Genomic DNA, 19,879 nt, shown 5'->3' with positions numbered 1-19,879 from the left:
ATCTTCTCGGGATAGTGTCCTTCCCAAACAGCAGCACTTTAGAAATCTGAACCTACGTTTTGAGGGGGCTGCTCTTTCCTCCCCATCAAATCCTTATATAGTCATATCAATGGTCAAATGTCTGAGAGCAGCGAATCACCGGAGCAGATCCATAAAAAAAAGATACGGCAAGGGGAAGGCACCCCCGAGATGCCGTCTACAAACAAGTATTGGATGTCCAAAGGAATTCAGTCTCCCCCCCCTTGAAAGTACTTATTTGACAGGGCACAGTCAGAAAGAGCTTGCACTCCCACCAAGGTTCAGTAAGGCACAGACGCTCAGTCTCCTTCCTCGGCTCTCTTTTTGGAACATTTGGTGGAGCCAAGCAAAAAATAAGCAGCCATGGATGCCATCAAGAAGAAGATGCAGATGCTTAAGCTCGACAAGGAGAATGCCTTGGACAGAGCAGAGGGAGCCGAGGGAGACAAGAAGGCAGCAGAGGACAAGAGCAAACAGGTCGGCATTTTATTTGGAAAATTGAAATGATCCTAGAAAAAGCATCCGAATACCCGTGGCTCTGTGCGCTGCTGTCTCTTAATATGGACCACCTCTACAATGTGGATGTATCACTTTTACGGATCATTCAAAATAAGGAGTATTAAAGTTATATATATGAATAACTTTTCACAACTGGTAGGCTAATTCGTGACGTGGGTAGGAATTATTGGAATAATTTTGTGAGAAATTATGTATTTTTCACTTATTGATGTGTGGATGGAGTTGTATTACTGTAGACTTATAAATTCTACAACAAAATTGTGAATAAAAATAACTGTAGGGAAATTATAAATGGGAATAATAGAAACATTACTGTAATGGTGAATATTGCTGTTGTGGGGAATATGGATAGGCTATTGAGAAATATGTAGCCTATACTTTCAGAATAATTGCATTAGTATTATCACTTGTTTCAGATGCTCTATTCAACTAAATAAAATGTTGTCCTTTGTGCATGTGTAGTTAGAGGATGAAATAAGTGAGTTGGAAAAGAAATTGCGGATCACCGAAGATGAGAGAGATAAAGTGCTTGATGAATTCCAAGCCGCCGAGGAAAAATTGCTGAGCGCCGAGGAGGTGGCCACCAAGGTATTTTGTGTGGCTCGCATGATTTTCCCTAACTTCTCTATTCTCTCTCCCTTTCGCTGTCTGTCTGCGCTCTTGTGCCTTGTGTGCGCTCACGCCCTATGTTTCCCGCTGATCACCCCTGTGAAACTATCCGCACTAAAACACACCTCAGCTCGAGGATGACGTGATAGCTCTGCAGAAGAAGCTGAAGGGAACAGAGGATGAGTTGGACAAGTACTCTGAGTCTCTTAAGGATGCCCAGGAGAAACTTGAGCTGGCTGAGAAGAAAGCCACTGATGTAAGTAAAGGGCACAAAATCACAATTCCTGCACACTGCTTCCCACGTCTTTTCTGTCTCACAGATCAAACTGTAAAACATGTAAAATGACAGTGTAACCTGAGAGGCCTTTATTCTGTCTCATCATTTGGTTTAAAGACCATTCTCAGATTGCCAAATGTAGGTAGCGCACCTGTCCAGCCCTATATGTCTATGGGCCAACTGGGAAGTAACCTATTATGCTATATGCATAATATTTAAATCACATAAACGATCATGATATCGTGCCAGATATTGTTGAACTGTCATTTTATATATTTTGTTGATGTTTGTGTTTGTTTGTCTGTTGTCAAAGATCACAAGTCACCTAAGTCATATCAACCTCAAAAACAAAAGTGTTTCAGTTTTCTTGTGTTTGAATGTCTCCACATTTGAGATGGCCTACATATGATATCCCCAAGCTATATGCTACATCAATGTAAGACAGTAAATCAAGTTCTACTCTACAGCTCCTTAAGAGGGGACATTTATGAGTTGAAACTGAATTAGTTAAAAGTGACGTTTCCAAGCAGAAAGCGAGCACAGCGCAGCGCAGGGATAAATATAGCTCACTGCTTTATATGGTCAATGGTCAAGTTAGACTGAGATCACTTCTTTGGGCTGTTCTTGAAACAGACTACATACAGTCATTTCGATTTTCCTCTGAACATGTCATTTTTTTGTTACTTTAACTGATGTTTTGAGGTCAGTTTAGTTAAACCCATAGGCTACCGAGAGTGTAATTTGGCTGCTTGCAGGGAACATTTTAATTAGGGAAATACTACATAAAATGGGAAACTATGCCAAAAATGTGTGCATGTAGATTCATGCGTGACACAAGGAGCTGCATCCAGGAGCAGAAGAAAAGTATAAAATATATAGGCTGGAGTTGTATGGGATGATAATCCGAGGCTAAGTAAAGATTAACAACAACAAAAAACATTAGAATAATCAACAAATGAAGAGGTTATCAAATGAAATGTGACATTCTGTTGACAACTGATTTTCTTTCATTTATTGAAAGTGTCCATAGGGTAGCCTACATCACAATAGACTGAAGGAACTTCCTATGCTCATCTCCTTTCCTTTATCTGCGTTGATATAATTTTTATTTTACCTTTTTTTTAACTAGGTAGTCAGATAAAGAACCAATTCTTATTTTCAATGACGGCCTAGGAACTGCCTTGTTCAGGGGCAGAACGACAGATTCGATCTAGTCCAACGCTCTAACCACAAGGCTACCTGCCACCCCAATATAATATAGTTAAACTGGTGAAAGTCAGTTCATGGAAGGCATTCGCCATTGTGATTCATCTATCTTATGTTTTCATATCACTGCAAATTAAGGAAAATAGATCAGGAAAGAAACCACTTGTTGAACTCCTTGAGTAAGATTCTACAAATGCATATAGAGTGCCTCATCTTGGGCTATTTAGGAACTACAATCTGAAAATCGTTTCAGTCCCATGTGTACTTTATAGATAATACCAGCAGATGGTGCTATATGCCAGTGCACGGTAGCCCACCGGAGGAACGCTTATAATAACAAGGCGTGCCCTTATCATCACTGTATGTCTACCACATATACACTTTTTATTAAGACCAAATGTTGTTTAACCATTATTATATTACGGAAAAACGACATCAATATTTGTTTGTATACGTTTCAATATATTTTCGTTTGTTGTAGTCTTGGACTTCGCTATGAAAATGATGGTTACTTCCGGTGTAATGTTCAGTTATTGCTGTGTGCGTCCTCACAGACGACTCGAGTATCGCGGGCAGCCATCCTCGTACATTCCAGGGCGTCGTTGTGCTCCATGTCCATTCCAAGGAAAGTCTTAAAAACGTCGTTTTCTTAGCAAGTTGACATAATGGCAGGTATAACATCATTGGAAGCGGTTAAACGGAAAATAAAAACCTTGCAACAGCAGGCTGACGGTGCCGAAGAAAGAACTGAAAGACTACAGAGAGAATTGGGTTTGGAGAGGAAAGCCAGAGAATCAGTAAGCATGTCATAAAATAACTGCAAAGTTGTAAAATTGCTTCAAAATATGTATGAAGTGCAACAATGAGATATTCATTTTGCAATGTTTCATGTCCGAGGGAGTTGCACAGGCTGTAAAATGCATGGTGATGCACACTGACATAGCGGAATTTCTCCGACATCCCGTTGTGGTGTTTGGTAGCTAACAAACTAAATGTGTCATGCTCATTGCTGACAATACGCCAACTCTTGACAGATTACGAGTTTGAGACCAACTGGATGACCAAAAATGATTTCCTCAAGTGTAAATAGTGCTCAGCAGTGGCGGTAGAGGACTTCAGGCCTTTTGATGGATTTAAATGATACTTTGTAATCATGCTTATTTTGTACCCCGTGAATATTTGTATCTTAATTGATGGACATGATGTAACTGTTGCCACAAGCAGTTCTTGCAGCATTGTTAGGCCTACATTGTTTCATGGTACTGCATCACCCCCAGTATTTTCATTTCTTATGCTAGGCTACTTATTGCTCATACTTTCGTATATATTGTTACCTAAAGATTACATTTGAGTAAATTATACTCTCTTTGACATAATTGCAGCACAACGTTTACTCAACTCATTTTGAAACTCTTTCACTTAAGCAGGAAGGAACTTCAAAATAAATGCTGCAACAGAGCTGAGGAACACCAATAAGACTGTTAATTCTGTCAGCTATGTTTTAAACAAGGTTTCTGTTATAAGGACAAAGAGTTGTCACATGTTCTAAAGAACAGGGGGCCAGACTCTGACCTATAGAAACAGGAAATGCAGCCTATTTTGCATTTGGAAGGTTAATTGCCCTCATCAACATGGTCACTTCAGAAGCTCCTTATGACTAGGTTATTGGTCGTTTATTTAAAGGAAACACTTGTGGCTTTGGGGTGGGGTTTTAAACGCCACTAGATGAACTAATATATCTTAATTTCACTGGCTAGTTTCTATATCTCCATTCGCAACATGAGATGGACTTTGATCCTGTACACCACTCTTACAAGTCTTGGTATGTGATCAGGCCTCTGAGTGGTAAATCAGGTGTAAAGACAGGGTAATGCCACTGCACATACTCATAAACCAAGGTCAGATATGGTTGCCTTTTGGCTTCCATACAAAAAGTGTTTTTAAGATTTAAAATAAGTAGCCTTTTAGTGCGTATAGAAACAAAAAAGGAATGGAGGAGCGGCTGTCCCTAGCCATTGTTTCTGCTATCAAATGTTCAGTTTTATTACCACATATAAAAGCATACCTGTAGCATTGTAGCTGAATTTCACTTCCTCTGTATCAAATGTCTTATAAAAAAAAATAGTGCAACGGTTAAATAACATAATAGTACTGAAGGTAAGCTAATTAGAACATTAAGGGGAAAAACTTGATAGTAAGTCACACCACAACATGTCACCACTCACCAGTCAAATAACAATAAAGATAGAGTAGCCATTTTGTGACATGAAAGCTGAACTTAATCGAATCTTCAGTTTTGGTCCACTGGGGACTCCTTCAGTGGTTGTGTGTGGCCTTTGGCAGTGTAAACCTCTGTGGCACACAATGACTGCAGCCAGCTCCTTGTTAATGTCCCCTCTGGGGTCTCATAATGAGGCTAGGTATTCAGCCTGTGCCAGCCAGGAGCATTGTTCTCATTACACATAGTGTGTGGAGTGCAGCACAGCACAGGGGAATCCTCCTGGGAAGGCCCTCTTCTCTCCCCAACAGATGCCACTGCCGTTAGGCTGACAGATGCAGAAAGCACCACTTAAATACTAATTACCCAGACCGCTCACCTATAAGACACTGAAGTGGAAAAGTCACCCGTGTTTTTGATGTTGAAATTTGTTTTTCTGTCCTTGAGAGTACTGTATATGTATGTTTGTCTGTCTTAATACATTTTGCCCCAAGATGCAGGTTTTGACATGTTCTTCTCTCCTAGGCTGAGGCCGATGTCGCTTCCCTTAACAGACGTATCCAGCTGGTTGAGGAGGAGTTGGATCGTGCTCAGGAGCGTCTGACAACTGCCCTGACCAAGCTGGAGGAGGCTGAGAAGGCGGCTGATGAGTCTGAGAGGTGTGCACTTATTGAGGACAGGGAGTTAGACTGTAGAGTAGACTGTTTCCCTTGCTCCTTACTGTATTTGGAGTTGTTAGGGCCTTTAGACTAAGGGCAGCTTAAGCCTAAGTCATGACTTGCGGTGCCACTGACCAATTTCAACAAACACAAGCTGTTTTTCGAGACTGAGGTCCTGAATAAATGGGCCGTGACGCGAGGCTCTGTTTCCATTCCTTTGTTTGATGTATAAACAGCCCCTCTGTGCTGCACAGCCCAGTGTCTGAACTCTATTGAGGCTGTAGGTCAGACCCTGTGTGGGCTAGGCCTGCCCTGTCATCCCCAGTGCTACAGCAGTGCAGTATTTTCCCCATCAGTCCCATAAGAAAGCTGTCAGGCCACGCCTTGACATTGAAAGGGCATATTAAAGATTCACTAGCAGCCAGCCAGTCTGGATGTGCACTGGGTTTACACTGCCCACCCACATTTAGTCTTGGACTCAAACTATTGATCTGAGTCATTGAGTTACTGCGCAGTGCTGCTATGAGCCTTGGGATGGGACACTTTCTAATGTCTACTGGCTGTCTCTCCCTTCCCTGCTCAGAGGCATGAAGGTCATTGAGAACAGGGCCTCCAAGGATGAGGAGAAGATGGAGCTGCAGGAGATCCAGCTGAAGGAGGCCAAGCACATCGCAGAGGAGGCTGACCGCAAATACGAGGAGGCGAGTCTCTCAGCTGCTGCAGTTGTTGGCTGCTGTCCAGCTGTCTCTACAGCCCAGCCTCCCCACACCCTTCCTTTAACCTACAATAACATAATGGCACACACACGTATGATTGAGTCCACTTTGTAAAGCAAACATGGTGATTTAGTCATCTCTACCCTGACATACCCCAATTCGTATAGGGTATATGTACAGTACACAGATATATTGTGTGTGTGTATATACACAGCCTTTTTGTGTATAGTTTAACTCCTTGGTGTTCTGTACCTAAAGGTTGCCCGTAAACTGGTCATCATTGAGAGTGATATGGAGCGTACAGAGGAGCGCGCTGAGCTTTCAGAAGGGTAAGATCTAATGCCCCTAACAGTAACGCTGCACTTAATTAACATGCATGGCTGGAATTATTTAACATTCTACTTCAACACCACGCCTGGTTCAAAGTTGAGTGTTTATTTTCAACATGTTGCTCACGCTCGTTGTTGCATGTACTATTAATTTGCATGTGTTCCATGTTTTGAATGGCCGTTTCGTTCGCCACGTCCACTAACAGACGGATTCGAAGAGCGGAGGACGAACTAAGAGTTTTGGAACAAAGCTTAAAATCACTTACAGCTTCCGAAGCAAAGGTACTGCAGACTAACAATGTATTCTGTTAGACCTATCTTCATAGACTTTTGTACTACTTCCTCTTGTCACGTTCATTCACTCTGCTGAATGAAGCCTCTTTCCTCTTTGCACCTTGCTCTGCTTTGCTATATTTTACTATGTTTGGGCTTACGCTCGGGATATCCTAAAACTAGAACCTTTTACACCTCTAACCTGGCAGGGACTGTGCAAGAATAACATCTTTCACATGCAGTACTAGCTAGTATTCTTAATCTGACCAAATCTGCATGCTAAAAGGCATTTATAAAAGTTTCTTTGTAGTCTACTCTCCACCTCTGTTAATATTGTCATGTTCCTGCTGTGTTGAGGTACTTTGGTCTCCTTCCTGTAGTTCCGCTAGTTCGTATTCATTTTGTTTTATTTCTTCTCCCCTTTCCTGCTCTCCTTCTCTCCTTCCTGCTTCCATTTCTCATTGGTGTCTCAATATCCCCCTCCATTTCGGCACACTTTTCTCTGGACCCTCTGCACCTTCTCCCTTCTAACACCAGCAAATGCTCTGAGCTTGAAGAAGAGTTGAAAACTGTGACCAACAACCTGAAGTCACTGGAGGCCCAGTCTGAGAAGGTAGGTAGTCTGCTGCTGTGTTCAGGCATGCTGTCCATACCAGCTTCTCCAGAGCCATGCTGGAGAATGAATGGATGGAAGGAACCTAAAGAACCATTTACAGCATCACTTTGTTCAATGGATACAGTATCTGGCATACAAATTGCCTTGGTCTAAGATTAGTCAAACTTTGTACTTTCTGAAGATGTAAGGCAAATGGACCTTCCAGTATTCTTTTCTGTCAATTGAATATGAACCTATTGTATCATGGTAGGACTGTATTATGATAAATTGTCATTAGATGTAAAGTCTTTGTTTTATATCAAATGTAAAGTGAGTGTTTTTAGGCTTTGTATCTGTCTCTGTAAACTGGTGGGGTGTAGCGGTTATCTGTGGGTAAATGAATGTCTCTTTTGGTCCACAGTACTCACATAAGGAGGACAAGTATGAGGAGGAGATGAAGGTCCTCACCGACAAGCTGAAGGAGGCAAGTTTCACCCCCCCCCCCCCCCCCCCCCCCTTATCTACAGACTTTGGCCAGAGGCCAGGCTATTTCAGTGCTGTAGGTACTGTAGGCCTAAACTATCACAGTATCACTCACAGTGTGAACTTCAAAGACCTACTGATTGTTAAGAACCTGTCTGTCTACCACAGGCTGAGACACGTGCTGAGTTCGCTGAGAGATCAGTAGCCAAGCTTGAGAAGAGCATTGACGACTTGGAAGGTATTACGTTTTTGCAGTTAATTTCAAAACTGTGCTTTGGTCTGTTTGGAGTAGGCCTACATTTTATACTGTCAGTTGGTCTCATTCATGGCCATTCGGTGAGTGTCTACTTTTCAAATCTCTTCAAGAGGAGGAAATCCTCTTCCCTTTTTTTCCTACACCTCAATCTAATCTTTGCTACCTCTCATTTCCATTATTATCAGTGTCTTTTGAGCAACACGCACCCATTATTGAGTCAATCTACTTTTGGGTTACAGCTGAGTGGAAATTACATTGGTATTTTGACAGGTCTTCCTCGTCACTATATTTAAGATTGTTCATAGATTGGGTTGCTTTTGCCTGATTCCCGTAAATCATCCATCTGTTGGTTAAAGAATGTCTCATGAGGCTGTCATAGTAATTAGTAGGGCTGAGGAAGCAGCCATATGGTAATGGGATCTCTGACATGAGATGTTCAAGGGCTAGCTCCAGTAATATGTTCACTATTTCTTGATGATGCTGAAGAATTTGTCATGGCCTCATTCAGATTGCTGTTCTATCCTCTTCTGGTATAATGTTTTTTCCTTTTCCACTCTGTCCATCTTTCTCTCTCTCTCCCCCTCCCTCTGGGGTCTTGCTGATGACTTGGACACCCTTCACCCCCCTTCCCACGCACCCCTCCATTTCTGCCCCCTCCTCCTCCCTTTTTGGTGCACTTGGTCCACGTCCCAATAGATGAGTTGTATGCCCAGAAACTGAAGCACAAGGCCATCAGCGAGGAGCTGGACCACGCTCTCAATGACATGACTTCCATGTAATTCTTCAACTGCGCTGCCTGCTTGTGCCTCTGTCGCCTCCTTGCACCTCACCTGCCCATTGTCCAGCCATCACACCCTTCTGTTCTGTCTCTGTTCTCCATCCATCTGCTGTTTTGTGTTCATACAAAATAGTGGTTACTGTTAGAAAGCAGCTATATCATTTTTATACACACGGTAGTCTTAAGGTCATAGTCAAGGGATGGGCGTAAGGGTGGTTGTATCTTGTCTGTAAGTACGGGCCAATTATGTGGTATGTGTTTAAGCTCAGTCAGTGGTTTCCTCTCACACTAACTTGCGTGTGGTTGTGAGGACATTCTCTCCATGATAGTCACAGTAACCATTTTAGCAGTACAGTGTGTGAGCCTAGAGACTAGTTTTGTATGAACAGAATACAGCATGGAGGTTCTTTTGTTTACTGATTTGGACTTTAATTTTGATAACTACCATATTGTATTACTTTTTACGTCCTCTTAATTTGTTTTGTGAATATTTGAAATGTACATTCAACCAACAAAATGTAAAATCTTAATTTCAAAATATTCACTATATTTTGGCAACCCTTAGTGCTTGTGAGGTGTCTATTGAAATGCAATACAACTCTTTGTATTTCAATGTAAGCCTTCTACTGGGTCTTACATTGAGAAACACAATGTGCTTTGTTTCTTTTCTGTACCTTTTCAAGTGTAGCTCACTTGTATCTACTACTAACAAGGTTTACTTCTGTATGGAAGAAAGGCCCCCTTAAAGTTCCTTTTTGTTCTGTGATAACCACAGTTGAGGGTGAACTGCACAATCTGGTTGCTTTTGGAAGGTGGGTTTTAGGGGCACCGAGAAAATGCAGACTTTGTCAAACCAAAGCTATACGACGAGCACCCCGTATGACTGAGGGGTTTATTCAAGTGACGCTTCTCATGACTGCACGGAAAGGTCTTCATGTCATCAGAGAAGTTTGGTCCAACCTTTTGTGTTTTGAGGTGGTTGAGTAGTTGCCGTACGTTGTCTGTATTCCTGACAGTGGGGCGTTGTGGCTCTAGCCTGTCCTGTGTGCTGTGGCTCCAGTAGCGCTGGTGTGTTGCTAAACGTGTCACTCTTCCAACAGAATCTTTGTGTTGTGGGAAAATAAAGCTTACATAACAGAAATAGATAGAAGGAAGTTTATCTCAAGCCCTCTAATAAAACTAGGATGCCTTGATGTTAGTCAAGATTTCCTTGTTTTTATGTCTAAGAATTTTTTTATTTAACCAGGTAGGCCAGTTGAGAACAAGGTCTCATAAGCAAAGCAGTGCGACAAAAACAGAGTTGCACATAAACAAGCGTACAGTCAATAACACAATAGAAAGATCTATGTATTGTGTTTGCAAATGTAGGAAGGTAGGCAATAAATAGGCCATAGAGGAAAAATAATTACAATTTAGCATTAATACTGGAGTGATGATTGTGCAGATGATGATTGTGCAGATGATGATGTGCAAGTAGAGATTCTGGGGTGCAAGAGGGAAAGTAATAATATGGGGTTCAGGTAGTCAGGTGTGCTATTTACAGATTGGCTGTGTACTGGTACAGTGATTGGTAAGCTGCTCTGACAGCTGATGCTTAAAGTTAGAGAGGGAGATGGACTCCAGCTTCAGAGGTTTTTGCAATTCGTTCCAGTCATTGGCAGCAGAAAACTGGAAGGAAAAGGCGGCCAAAGGAAGTGTTGACTTTGGGGATTACCAGCGCAATATACCTACTGGAGCGTGTGCTAAGGGTGGGTGTTGCTATGGTGACCAGTGAGCTGAGATAAGGCGGGGCTTTACCTAGCATAGACTTATAGATGACCTGGAGCCAGTGGGTTTGGCGATGGATATGTAGTGAGTGCCAGCCACCGAGAGCATACAGGTCGCAGTGGTGGGTAGTATATGGGGCTTTGGTGCTAAAACGGATGGCACTGTGATAGACTTCATCCAGTTTGCTGAGTAGAGTGTTGGGGACTATTTTGTAAATTACATCACCATAGTCAAGGATCGGTAGGATAATCAGTTTAACGAGGGTATGTTTGGCGGCATGAGTGAAGGATGCATTGTTGCAAAATAGGAAGCCGATTTTAATTTTGGATTGGAGATGCTTAAGGTGAGTCTGGAAGGAGAGTTTAGTCTAACCAGACACCTAGGTAGTTGTTCACATATTCTAGGTCAGAACCGTCCAGAGTAGTGATGCTAGTCGGGTGGGAGGGTGCGGGCAGCGATTGGTTGAAGAGCATGCACTTAGTTTTACTAGCATTTAAAAGCAGTTGGAGGCCACGGAAGGAGTGTTGTATGGCGTTGAAGCTCGTTTGGAGGTTTGTTAGCACAGTGTCCAAAGAAGGGCCAGATGTATACAGAATTGTCGTCTGCGTAGAGGTGGATCAGAGAATCACCAGCAGCCAAAGCGTCATCATTTTTATATATATATACACACACACACAGAGAGAGAGAAAAGAGTCGGCCCGAGAATTGAACCCTGTGGCACCCCCATAAGACTGCCAGAGGTCCGGACAACAGGCCCTCCGATTTGACACACTGAACTCTATCAGAGAAGTAGTTGGTGAAGCAGGCGAGGCAGTCATTTGAGAAGCCAATGCTATTGATTCTGCAGATAAGAATGCGGTGATTGACAGTCGAAAGCCTTGGCCTGGTTGATGAAGACGGCTGCACAGTACTGTCTTTTATCGATGGCGGTTATGATATCGTTTAGGACCTTGAGCGTGGCTGAGGTGCACCCATGACCAGCTCGGAAACCAAATTGCATAGTGGAGAAGGTATGGTGGGATATTGGTGATCTGTTTGTTAACTTGGCTTTCGAAGATTTTAGAAAAGGCAGGGTGGATATAGGTCTATAACAGTTTGGGTCTAGAGTGTCTCCCATTTGAAGTGGGGGATGACTGCGGCAGCTTTCCAATCTTGGGGATCTCAGACAATACGAAAGAGAGGTTGAACAGGCTAGTAATAGGGTTGCAACAATTTCGGAGGATAATTTTAGAAAGAGGGTCCAGATTGTCTAGCCCAGCTGATTTGTAGGGTTCCAGATTTTGCAGTTCTTTCAGAACATCAGCTGTCTGGATTTGGGTGAAGGAGAAGCGGGGGGTGGTTTTGGGCAAGTTGCTGCAGGGGGTGCTGAGATGTTGGCCGGGGTAGAAGTAGCCAGGTGGAAAGCATGGCTAGCTGTGGAAAAAATGCTTATTGAAATGATCTATTATCGTAGATTTATCGGTGGTAAGTGGTTCCTATCCTCAGTGCAGTGGGCAGCTGGGAGGAGGTGCTCTAATTCTCCATGGACTTTAGTGTCCCAAAGCTTTTCAGAATTAGTGCTACAGGAAGCAAATTTCTGTTTGAAAAAGCTATCCTTGTCTTTCCTAACTGTCTGAGTATATTGGTTCCTGACTTCCCTGAAAAGTTGCATATCGCGGGGGCTATTCGATACTAATGCAGAACGCCACAGGATGTTTTTGTGCTGGTCAAGTCTGGGGTGAACTAAGGGCTATATCTGTTCTTAGTTCTACATTTCTTTTAATGGGGCATGCTTATTTAGGAGAGGAAAGCACTTTTGAAGAGCAACCAGGCATCCTCTACTTACGGGATGAGGTCAATATCGTTCCAGGATACCCGGGCCTGGTCGATTAAAGGCCTGCTCGCTGAAGAGTTTTAGGGAGTGTTTGACAGTGATGAGGGGGGGTCGTTTGACTGCGGACCCATAACTGATGCAGGCAATGAGGCAGTGATCGCTGAGATCCTGATTGAAGACAGCAGAGGTGTATTTAGAGGACAAGTTGGTCAGGATGATATCTAAGAGGGTGCCCATGGTTACGGATTTAGGGTTGTACCTGGTTGGTTCCTTGATAATTTGTGTGAGATTGAGGGCATCTATCTTAGATTGTAGGATGGCTGGGGTGTTAAGCATATCCCAGTTTAGGTCACTTAGCAGTACGAGCTCTGAAGATAGATAGGGGGCAATCAATTCACATATGGTGTCCAGGCTCAGCTGGGGGCTGAGGGGGGTCTATAACAAGCGGCAACGGTGAGAGACTTGTTTCTGGAAAGGTCGATTTTTAAAAGTAGAAGCTTGAATTGTTTAGGCACGGACCTGGATAGTATGACAGAACTCTGCAGAACAGAATTGAACAAATGTTAGCACCCTAACATTCTTACACTTTCAGTTGACAGTACATCTAATGATTTGATTGTCAAATCAACAGCAATGGACATTAAATGGTTCATTCATTTTGAGGGGCAAGATGCATTTTGTGCACTGTACTGAACATTTCTTGCAAGTAGGCCTACTGCACACTTGTAGCTCTTATTCAACTTTCCCTCATTTATTGGGTCTAGCCCTAAGGGAATAATGGTTCTTACAGACTTATTGAAGGTCTAGGTCTTTAGGGGCATCATGGCGTTACACATGTTGTTAAAACAAATGTAGCTGCTTAGGTGAGTGTAATTCGGCGTAGTACAATAATTTAATGTAATGGTTTGATAGACATGTGGCACATGTTGGGTTGCTATTGAACAGGTAGAGGAAAGTAGGATTAAAGAGACGGACAGTGTCTAAGATTGTCTGCCTCTGAGTGTTTGAAATGAGTTGGAAAAAGGATGGCAAGTATGATTGACCATTGCGATGTTGATGACATGACGTCTGTAATTTGCAATATCCTTTTATTGTTGAAAATAAATTAATACATTTTCATGGAAAATCCTGGGCATCTATGACATCAGGTAGTGGTCCTCCATACAAGGCTGAAATTTCAACTTTTATACTGCCTTAGATGCACCTATAAGACTTTAAGCAGGATCCGTACATGCCTTCTGGTTCTGGAAGGTATATTTAGGCAGTGAGTAGAGCCCACTAGACAAGTGTCTGGCAATTTATTACTTGTTTGCTCAATTATACACCCCCAGATAAATGTTCAAATCTCCATTCACAAAGTTCAGAGGCATTCTACCCATCGCTTCTGCTGTTACTGCTCCACTGTTCTGTGGAGAGTAGACCTTCTATACTATATAATTTTCAAACAAGGTAATGTGGGATCACTTCACACCTGATTATACATGAAGCTTTCTCTTGAGCTCTCTAGTCTGGTACTGCACTGATTTCTTCTCTTCTTTCTCTTTCCTACCTGCATTCTGACTGCCAAGATCACCTCTACCAGCAACTTGAGAAAAACCGCCTTCTCTCTAATGAACTAAGTGTCCTTGAATGAGGACTAAACACAGTGTGAATGTTTCATCTATTTAAGTAATGAGCTTATGTACAGTATTGCAATTGTGTGTGATGCTAATAATTCTGGAGATAAGTGTTACTGCTGGAGTAACAAGCTAGCCGTTTTTTAAAATTGTTTCTACATTGTTGAATAATAGTGAAGACATCAACTATGAAATAACACATATGTAGTAACCCAAAAAAAATGATATATTTTATAGTCTTCATAGTAGCCACCCTTTACCTTGACAGCTTTGCATTCTCTAAACCAGCTTCATGAGGAATGCTTTTCCAACAGTCTTGAAGGAGTTCCCACATGTGCTGAGCACTTGTTGGCTGCTTTTCCTTCACTCTGCGGTCCAACTCATCCCAAACCATCTCAATTGGGTTGAGGTCGGGTGATTGTGGAGGCCAGGTCATCTGATGCAGCACTCCATCACTCTCCTTCTTGGTCAAATAGCACATACACAGCCTGGAGGTGTGTTGGGTCATTGTCCTGTTGAAAAACAAATGATAGTTCCACCAAGTGCAGACCAGATGGGATGGCATATCGCTGCAGAATGCTGTGGTAGCCATCATGCTTGTGTGCCTTGAATTCTAAATAAATCAGTGTCACCTGCAAAGCCCCCCACACCATAACACCACCTCCTCCATGCTTTGTGGTGGGAACCACACATGCGGAGATCCTCCGTTCACCTACTCTGCGTCTTACAAAGACAGTGGTTGGAACCAAAAATCTCCAATTTGGAGGACATATTTCCACCAGTCTAATGTCCATTGATCGTGTTTCTTGGCCCAAGCAAGTCTCTTCTTCTTATTGGTGTCCTTTTAGTAGTGGTTTCTTTGCAGCAATTTGACCATGAAGGCCTAATCAGGCAGTCTCCTCTGAACAGTTGATATTGAGATGAACTCGGAAGCATTTATTTGGGCTGCAATCTGAGGCTGGTAACTCTAACGAACTAATCCTCTGCAGCAGAGGTAACTCTGGGTTATCCTTTCATGTGGCAGTTCTCACGAGAGCCAGTTTCATCATAACACTTGTTGGTTTTTGCAACTGCACTTGAAAAACTTTTAAAAGTTCTTATTTCTCAGAATTGACTGACCTTCAGGTCTTTAAAGTAATGGACTGTCGTTTCTTTTTGATTATTTGAGCGGTTCTTGCCATAATATGGACTTAGCCCTATTTGGTAAAAGACCATCTTCTGTATTCCACCCGTGCTTTGTCACAACAACTGATTGGCTCAAATGCATTTAAGGAAAGAAGTTCCACAAATTAACTTTTAACAAGGCACGCATGATAATTGAAATGCATTCCAGGTGACAACCTCATGAAACTGGTTGACAGAATGCCAAGAGTGTGCAAAGCTGTCAAGGCAAAGGGTGGCTCCTTTGAAGAATCTCAAATATAACATATTTAGATATTTTTTGACACTTTTTTTTTTTGGTTACTACATGATTCCATGTGTTATTTAGTAGTTTTAATGTCTTATTATTCTACAATGTAGAAAATGGTAAAGAAAAACCCTCCAATATAAATCTGGGATTATCTCTAATCTGTATATTTACTGTATACTCTGACATACAACCAGGTAGTATATACAGTATTGTTAATTGTCCCTGGTTAAAGCATGGGGAAGGCTATGCTGTAAAAATGTTTATTTCCTGCATGGTTACTGCCATAGCATAGTCACAGTATTTTGTTTTTCTCTAAAACTGAAAGTGTGTTGCTTTTGTTAGCTAATTATGTAGACCTAACTGTACGATAGACTTCTTTTGCATGTTGTGTGATGGTAGCTTTGATTTTAATATTTTGTTTTATTTGCTGTCTAACAGAGAAACTGGCACATGCTAAAGAGGAGAACCTTGATATGCACCAGATGCTGGACCAGACTCTAATGGAACTAAATAACATGTGAAAGCCTGGTTTACCCACTATGGTTTGGGCTTTTTGTATTTGCACCTTGCTTGCCATGAGCCCTCATTCCATTCCATGCCCATGGTGAGGAACACATAACCAGATGCTTTTCCTTTTGCACCGTCCTGCTTTCAGTGGAACTCAACGAGGGAGTAGAACTAAGGGAAAGGTACAACATTTCCTTAATGAAGCCCAAAATGAGAAACACTTTTGTTTTTGCCAGCTGATTTATAATGTCAGCATTTTAATCATTGACATTAGTTCGCTTTTGACGAGTTATCAGGTGAAATGACGTATCATTTGCTACAAAGGTTGTATTTGGGTCATTCCACTAATTCGGTGTCTTTTGAGATGTGTAACTTGGCGGGAGAACTTAATTTCACCCAATTTTTACATTCTGTCATAAAGAACATATGTTCAACTTAATGAAAACCAAGTTCTCATCTTAAGGTAAAAAAAAGTCATTTTAAATGACTAAGTGCCATATAAAGAAACAAGGTTGACCGTAACAGGGTTGACAATTTCATCATAAATCTGCCATAAATTTCCATGTGACAGGGAATGGAAGGTTGTTGTGTGCAACAGGGAGCGGCAATTGAATGCAAGCTTCACAAATAAAATAGTTAACAGGGTTGACGTGTTCTGCTTGACCCACTCTGTTTTCCACAACAAAATACCAGGAAATGGCCGAAAGAGTAGAACCAGCTCACCTGCTTATACACTGATTTGACTATTAGATGTTCAATGTTTCTTTTGGAATTAAAAAATAAATAAAAAATGTAAGGACTAGTTTCACCATATTAAAGAGTTCAGGTAACAGGGTTGATCTTAAAACGAGGGGCAGTTTTATTTGTTTTTCCTTTAAAACTAATGATGGTGAAAACTTGAAGACATTTTGGGGTTAGGTGGGTTAAAATCTTCCTCAAAGTCAGAGGGTACACAGAGGGACTTGTCAAAATGCTGGATTTTGGCACTTAGGGCGAGTCTTTATTTGTGTTCATCTGAATTCTCCATGTAGTCTATATTGTAGAGGACATTATTGAATACAACAGGCTTTTAAAACGAAATATTGGTGCACTATTTCTACTTCAAATATTGAAGGTACGCAAAAGGCACTCATTTCGTGGAACAACCTTTTTATCTGCATTTGATCAATTAATTTAGTTTATATAGTAACATTATTTTGATTGTTTGGTGCCAATATTAAGCCCTGGCTAGAAGAGGATCTACTTACACTCCCAAAGTATATTTATTTTTCTTTTGATCCTGAAACTCATTACAAAATGCATGGCAACATTATCTTGCGAAATGCATTCCTGTTCTCGTTTTTTGTTTGTTTTATGTTTCTTCTTGTCTAGAAATATGACTCAATCATATGTGATTGTGCCTCGCATAAAACTGTTTTATTAAATGTAGATGTTTTAAATGTATATCATATCTGAAATGTATAAAATGAATATAAATAAAACCTCACAGTTTAAGATTTGTGTATTTTATTATATACTGTATTGTACAGTATCTTAACATTCTAGTAAGTTCCCATTGATCATATTGTAGGATGTATAAAAAAATATATATATATATTTATTTTTAATGGGTTACATAGTTTAAACTAATTCCAGAAGTTAATATTTTCAGCTTTCATGTTGAATTGAGAAGATGAGGGCAATAAAGTGGTCCCCTTAAACACTGCTGCATTATCAACCTTGTTTAACCCTCAGCTCAGTGAGTGTTTCCAGAACAAATGGTAATCTGTTCATCTGCCGGCCTTATTACATTTACTCTGTGCTCATTCTGGTCTAGGCCTTAGTTTGACTTCCTAAGAGAGAAAGAACTTGTCACGAGTGCATGCTTATGGATCACTGCAGCTCTGAACACTGGACTGTGGGGCAATGCAGCAAAAATAGTAATGTTAGTCATACAATAGTCTATTTACACATGTAATTGATCTTATATTTGTGGTAATAAAGCTTGGTGTTTATTGCTCATTTTAATTTAAATGTCATGCATTTGTAATGTGTTAATTCCAGGCCACATGCTGTGACACCGGTCAGTGGATTATAACTGAACTAGTTCTATCCCAGGTGAGACTGCAAGGTGAAGATTAATTTGGAAGTCAAATTTAAAAGCTTATCTATGTTTTGACTTCACTCCTGGCGCCATGGACTGAAAGTCTAAACAAGCTAATTCAGAACAGAATGCTAATGTTCTCTAGGTGCTGACAGGAGCCATGTGCTGGCTTTTGACCTCAAGTATTTTGTCACCCTAGGGGACTGGGTAATAAACTAAATGTAAGGGTCTTATACCCCTGCTCAGACGTTGCATGCATCAACCAATGGTTGCGTGCCACGTCAACTGTGTCATCCACTGACAGATCGCAAACATGTAGTTAGCTGATATGTAAAATACCTATCCAGGTGTTGTAATGCGGTGTTCAAGACTGGGAACTCGGAATCTCCGACTTCAGTGCACTCAAGACAACTTGGAACTGAAAAAAATTAGCTCCGACAGATCAGTGGGTCATCAGTCTTTCTCGTCCCTTTTTTTATGGACACTACATTTTGCTTGCCTTTTCAGATAGAAATAACAGTAGTTGTCATGCTGGTAATTTCTTGTGGTTTATGGTAATTTAATGACGTGAACAGTTGAGGTGTGCCATTGCAGTATGGTTGTGGTAGGCTGTCATGTTTTTGTCATAGAATTAGTAATTAAAATAATACAATTAGACCTGAACCTTTTTGTGATGGGATAAAGATGTCATTTTGGTCAGAAAGTTGGTCAACCATTGTTTGCCAGTGCTGTGATAAAATATTGTATAAAGTAATGAATTTGAAAAATGTATCTGCGCTGTATGTTTGTTAGCCAGCAAGAAAGTTTTCAAATTAACTGCCAATATGCCAACATTCCATTCAAACATTGCAGTCAATCTACAACCGTACACTGGCTGAAATCAGTTGATGATAGGACTTATACAAGTTAAAAATGCAACAAGTACTGATATTGTACCATACAACAGTACTCACAGCTTTCCAATAAATAAAAAGAGACATTTATGGTTTGTTTACATATATTCTTATAGGCTATGGATACAGACAATCGGTATTAAACAGATCTAAACTGTATTAATAATTATACGGCAATATTTAATGTGCCTTTTATAAAGTGGTTTATCCATTGCAAATGTGTGGTTAGCCACAAGATTGCATTAAAGTCTGGGGGGCATGCAACAGTCAAAGGAAGGAACTGGAGAGATGGCATCCCTCGAGGAAAGAAAGACATTTTCATGTGGAAAAGTGGAAGATTTTCACAAGGAGTGAAGATTGATGTGAGCCGTACGCCATGCCGAGTTCCGGAGGTGAAAAGGAAGTGAATGAGTGAGTTAAGTGAGGTGGAATTTGTGGTAAAGAGCTCAGAGCCCGAGCTTGGAATCGATGTACATGATAAAGAAGAATCTGGTCCAGTAGGAGTGACCTTTTTGGAGAAAGTGGATCCCTGCTTTTTGGCAGATACGTTTGTAGTTTTAGGGTGGGTGGGAAAGGAGTTGGTTGTAGTTGAATCAGTGAAGGTAACCTGTAATGGACTTATATTTATTTGTGTTTCTTCTGCCCAGAGGGAGTGGGTGCTCTGTCTCATTTAATTTGGGTCAAGATCTGTTTCTTGCTTTGCGCTTAGGAATAGGGCACCATTGAAAGGAGTGATTTCTGGGGTAGCGTTAAGTGTGGAGGTGGAGCAATTGAAGATGAAGATTCCTGGTGTTTGTGAAGCCTGTCATTTGGTGCGACGCATACCCGGTGGTGAGCTTGGTGAAACAGAGGA

At 41.3% G+C, this 19,879-nt stretch overlaps 1 protein-coding gene across 7 annotated transcripts; it reads left to right on the top strand.

The window, feature by feature from the left end:
• The first annotated feature begins 206 nt into the window (after window positions 1-206).
• Window positions 207-17,544, top strand: LOC106573503 (uncharacterized). 7 transcript variants are annotated; one of them, XM_045697136.2, is made up of 10 exons: window positions 207-495; window positions 1,000-1,125; window positions 1,277-1,402; window positions 5,373-5,506; window positions 6,090-6,207; window positions 6,481-6,551; window positions 7,362-7,437; window positions 7,841-7,903; window positions 8,071-8,140; window positions 15,982-16,712. In XM_045697136.2, the coding sequence occupies exons 1-10, from the start codon at window positions 382-384 to the stop codon at window positions 16,062-16,064; spliced, it is 981 nt and encodes a 326-aa protein (XP_045553092.1). In that variant the 5' UTR covers window positions 207-381; the 3' UTR covers window positions 16,065-16,712. The 7 variants fall into 7 exon arrangements, with proteins under 7 accessions (XP_045553092.1, XP_014004082.1, XP_014004087.1 ...); XM_014148607.3 differs by lacking the exon at window positions 1,277-1,402 and having other exon boundaries at window positions 15,982-17,544; XM_014148612.3 differs by lacking the exons at window positions 1,277-1,402; window positions 7,362-7,437 and adding an exon at window positions 6,758-6,833.
• Window positions 17,545-19,879: the final 2,335 nt, after the last annotated feature.

The sequence above is a fragment of the Salmo salar genome, chromosome 16, assembly GCF_965601325.2.
Source record: "Salmo salar chromosome 16, fSalSal1, whole genome shotgun sequence".
Taxonomy (NCBI): domain Eukaryota; kingdom Metazoa; phylum Chordata; class Actinopteri; order Salmoniformes; family Salmonidae; genus Salmo; species Salmo salar.
Note: the sequence above shows the minus strand (reverse complement) of the source record. Positions and strands in the feature narration are given on the sequence as shown.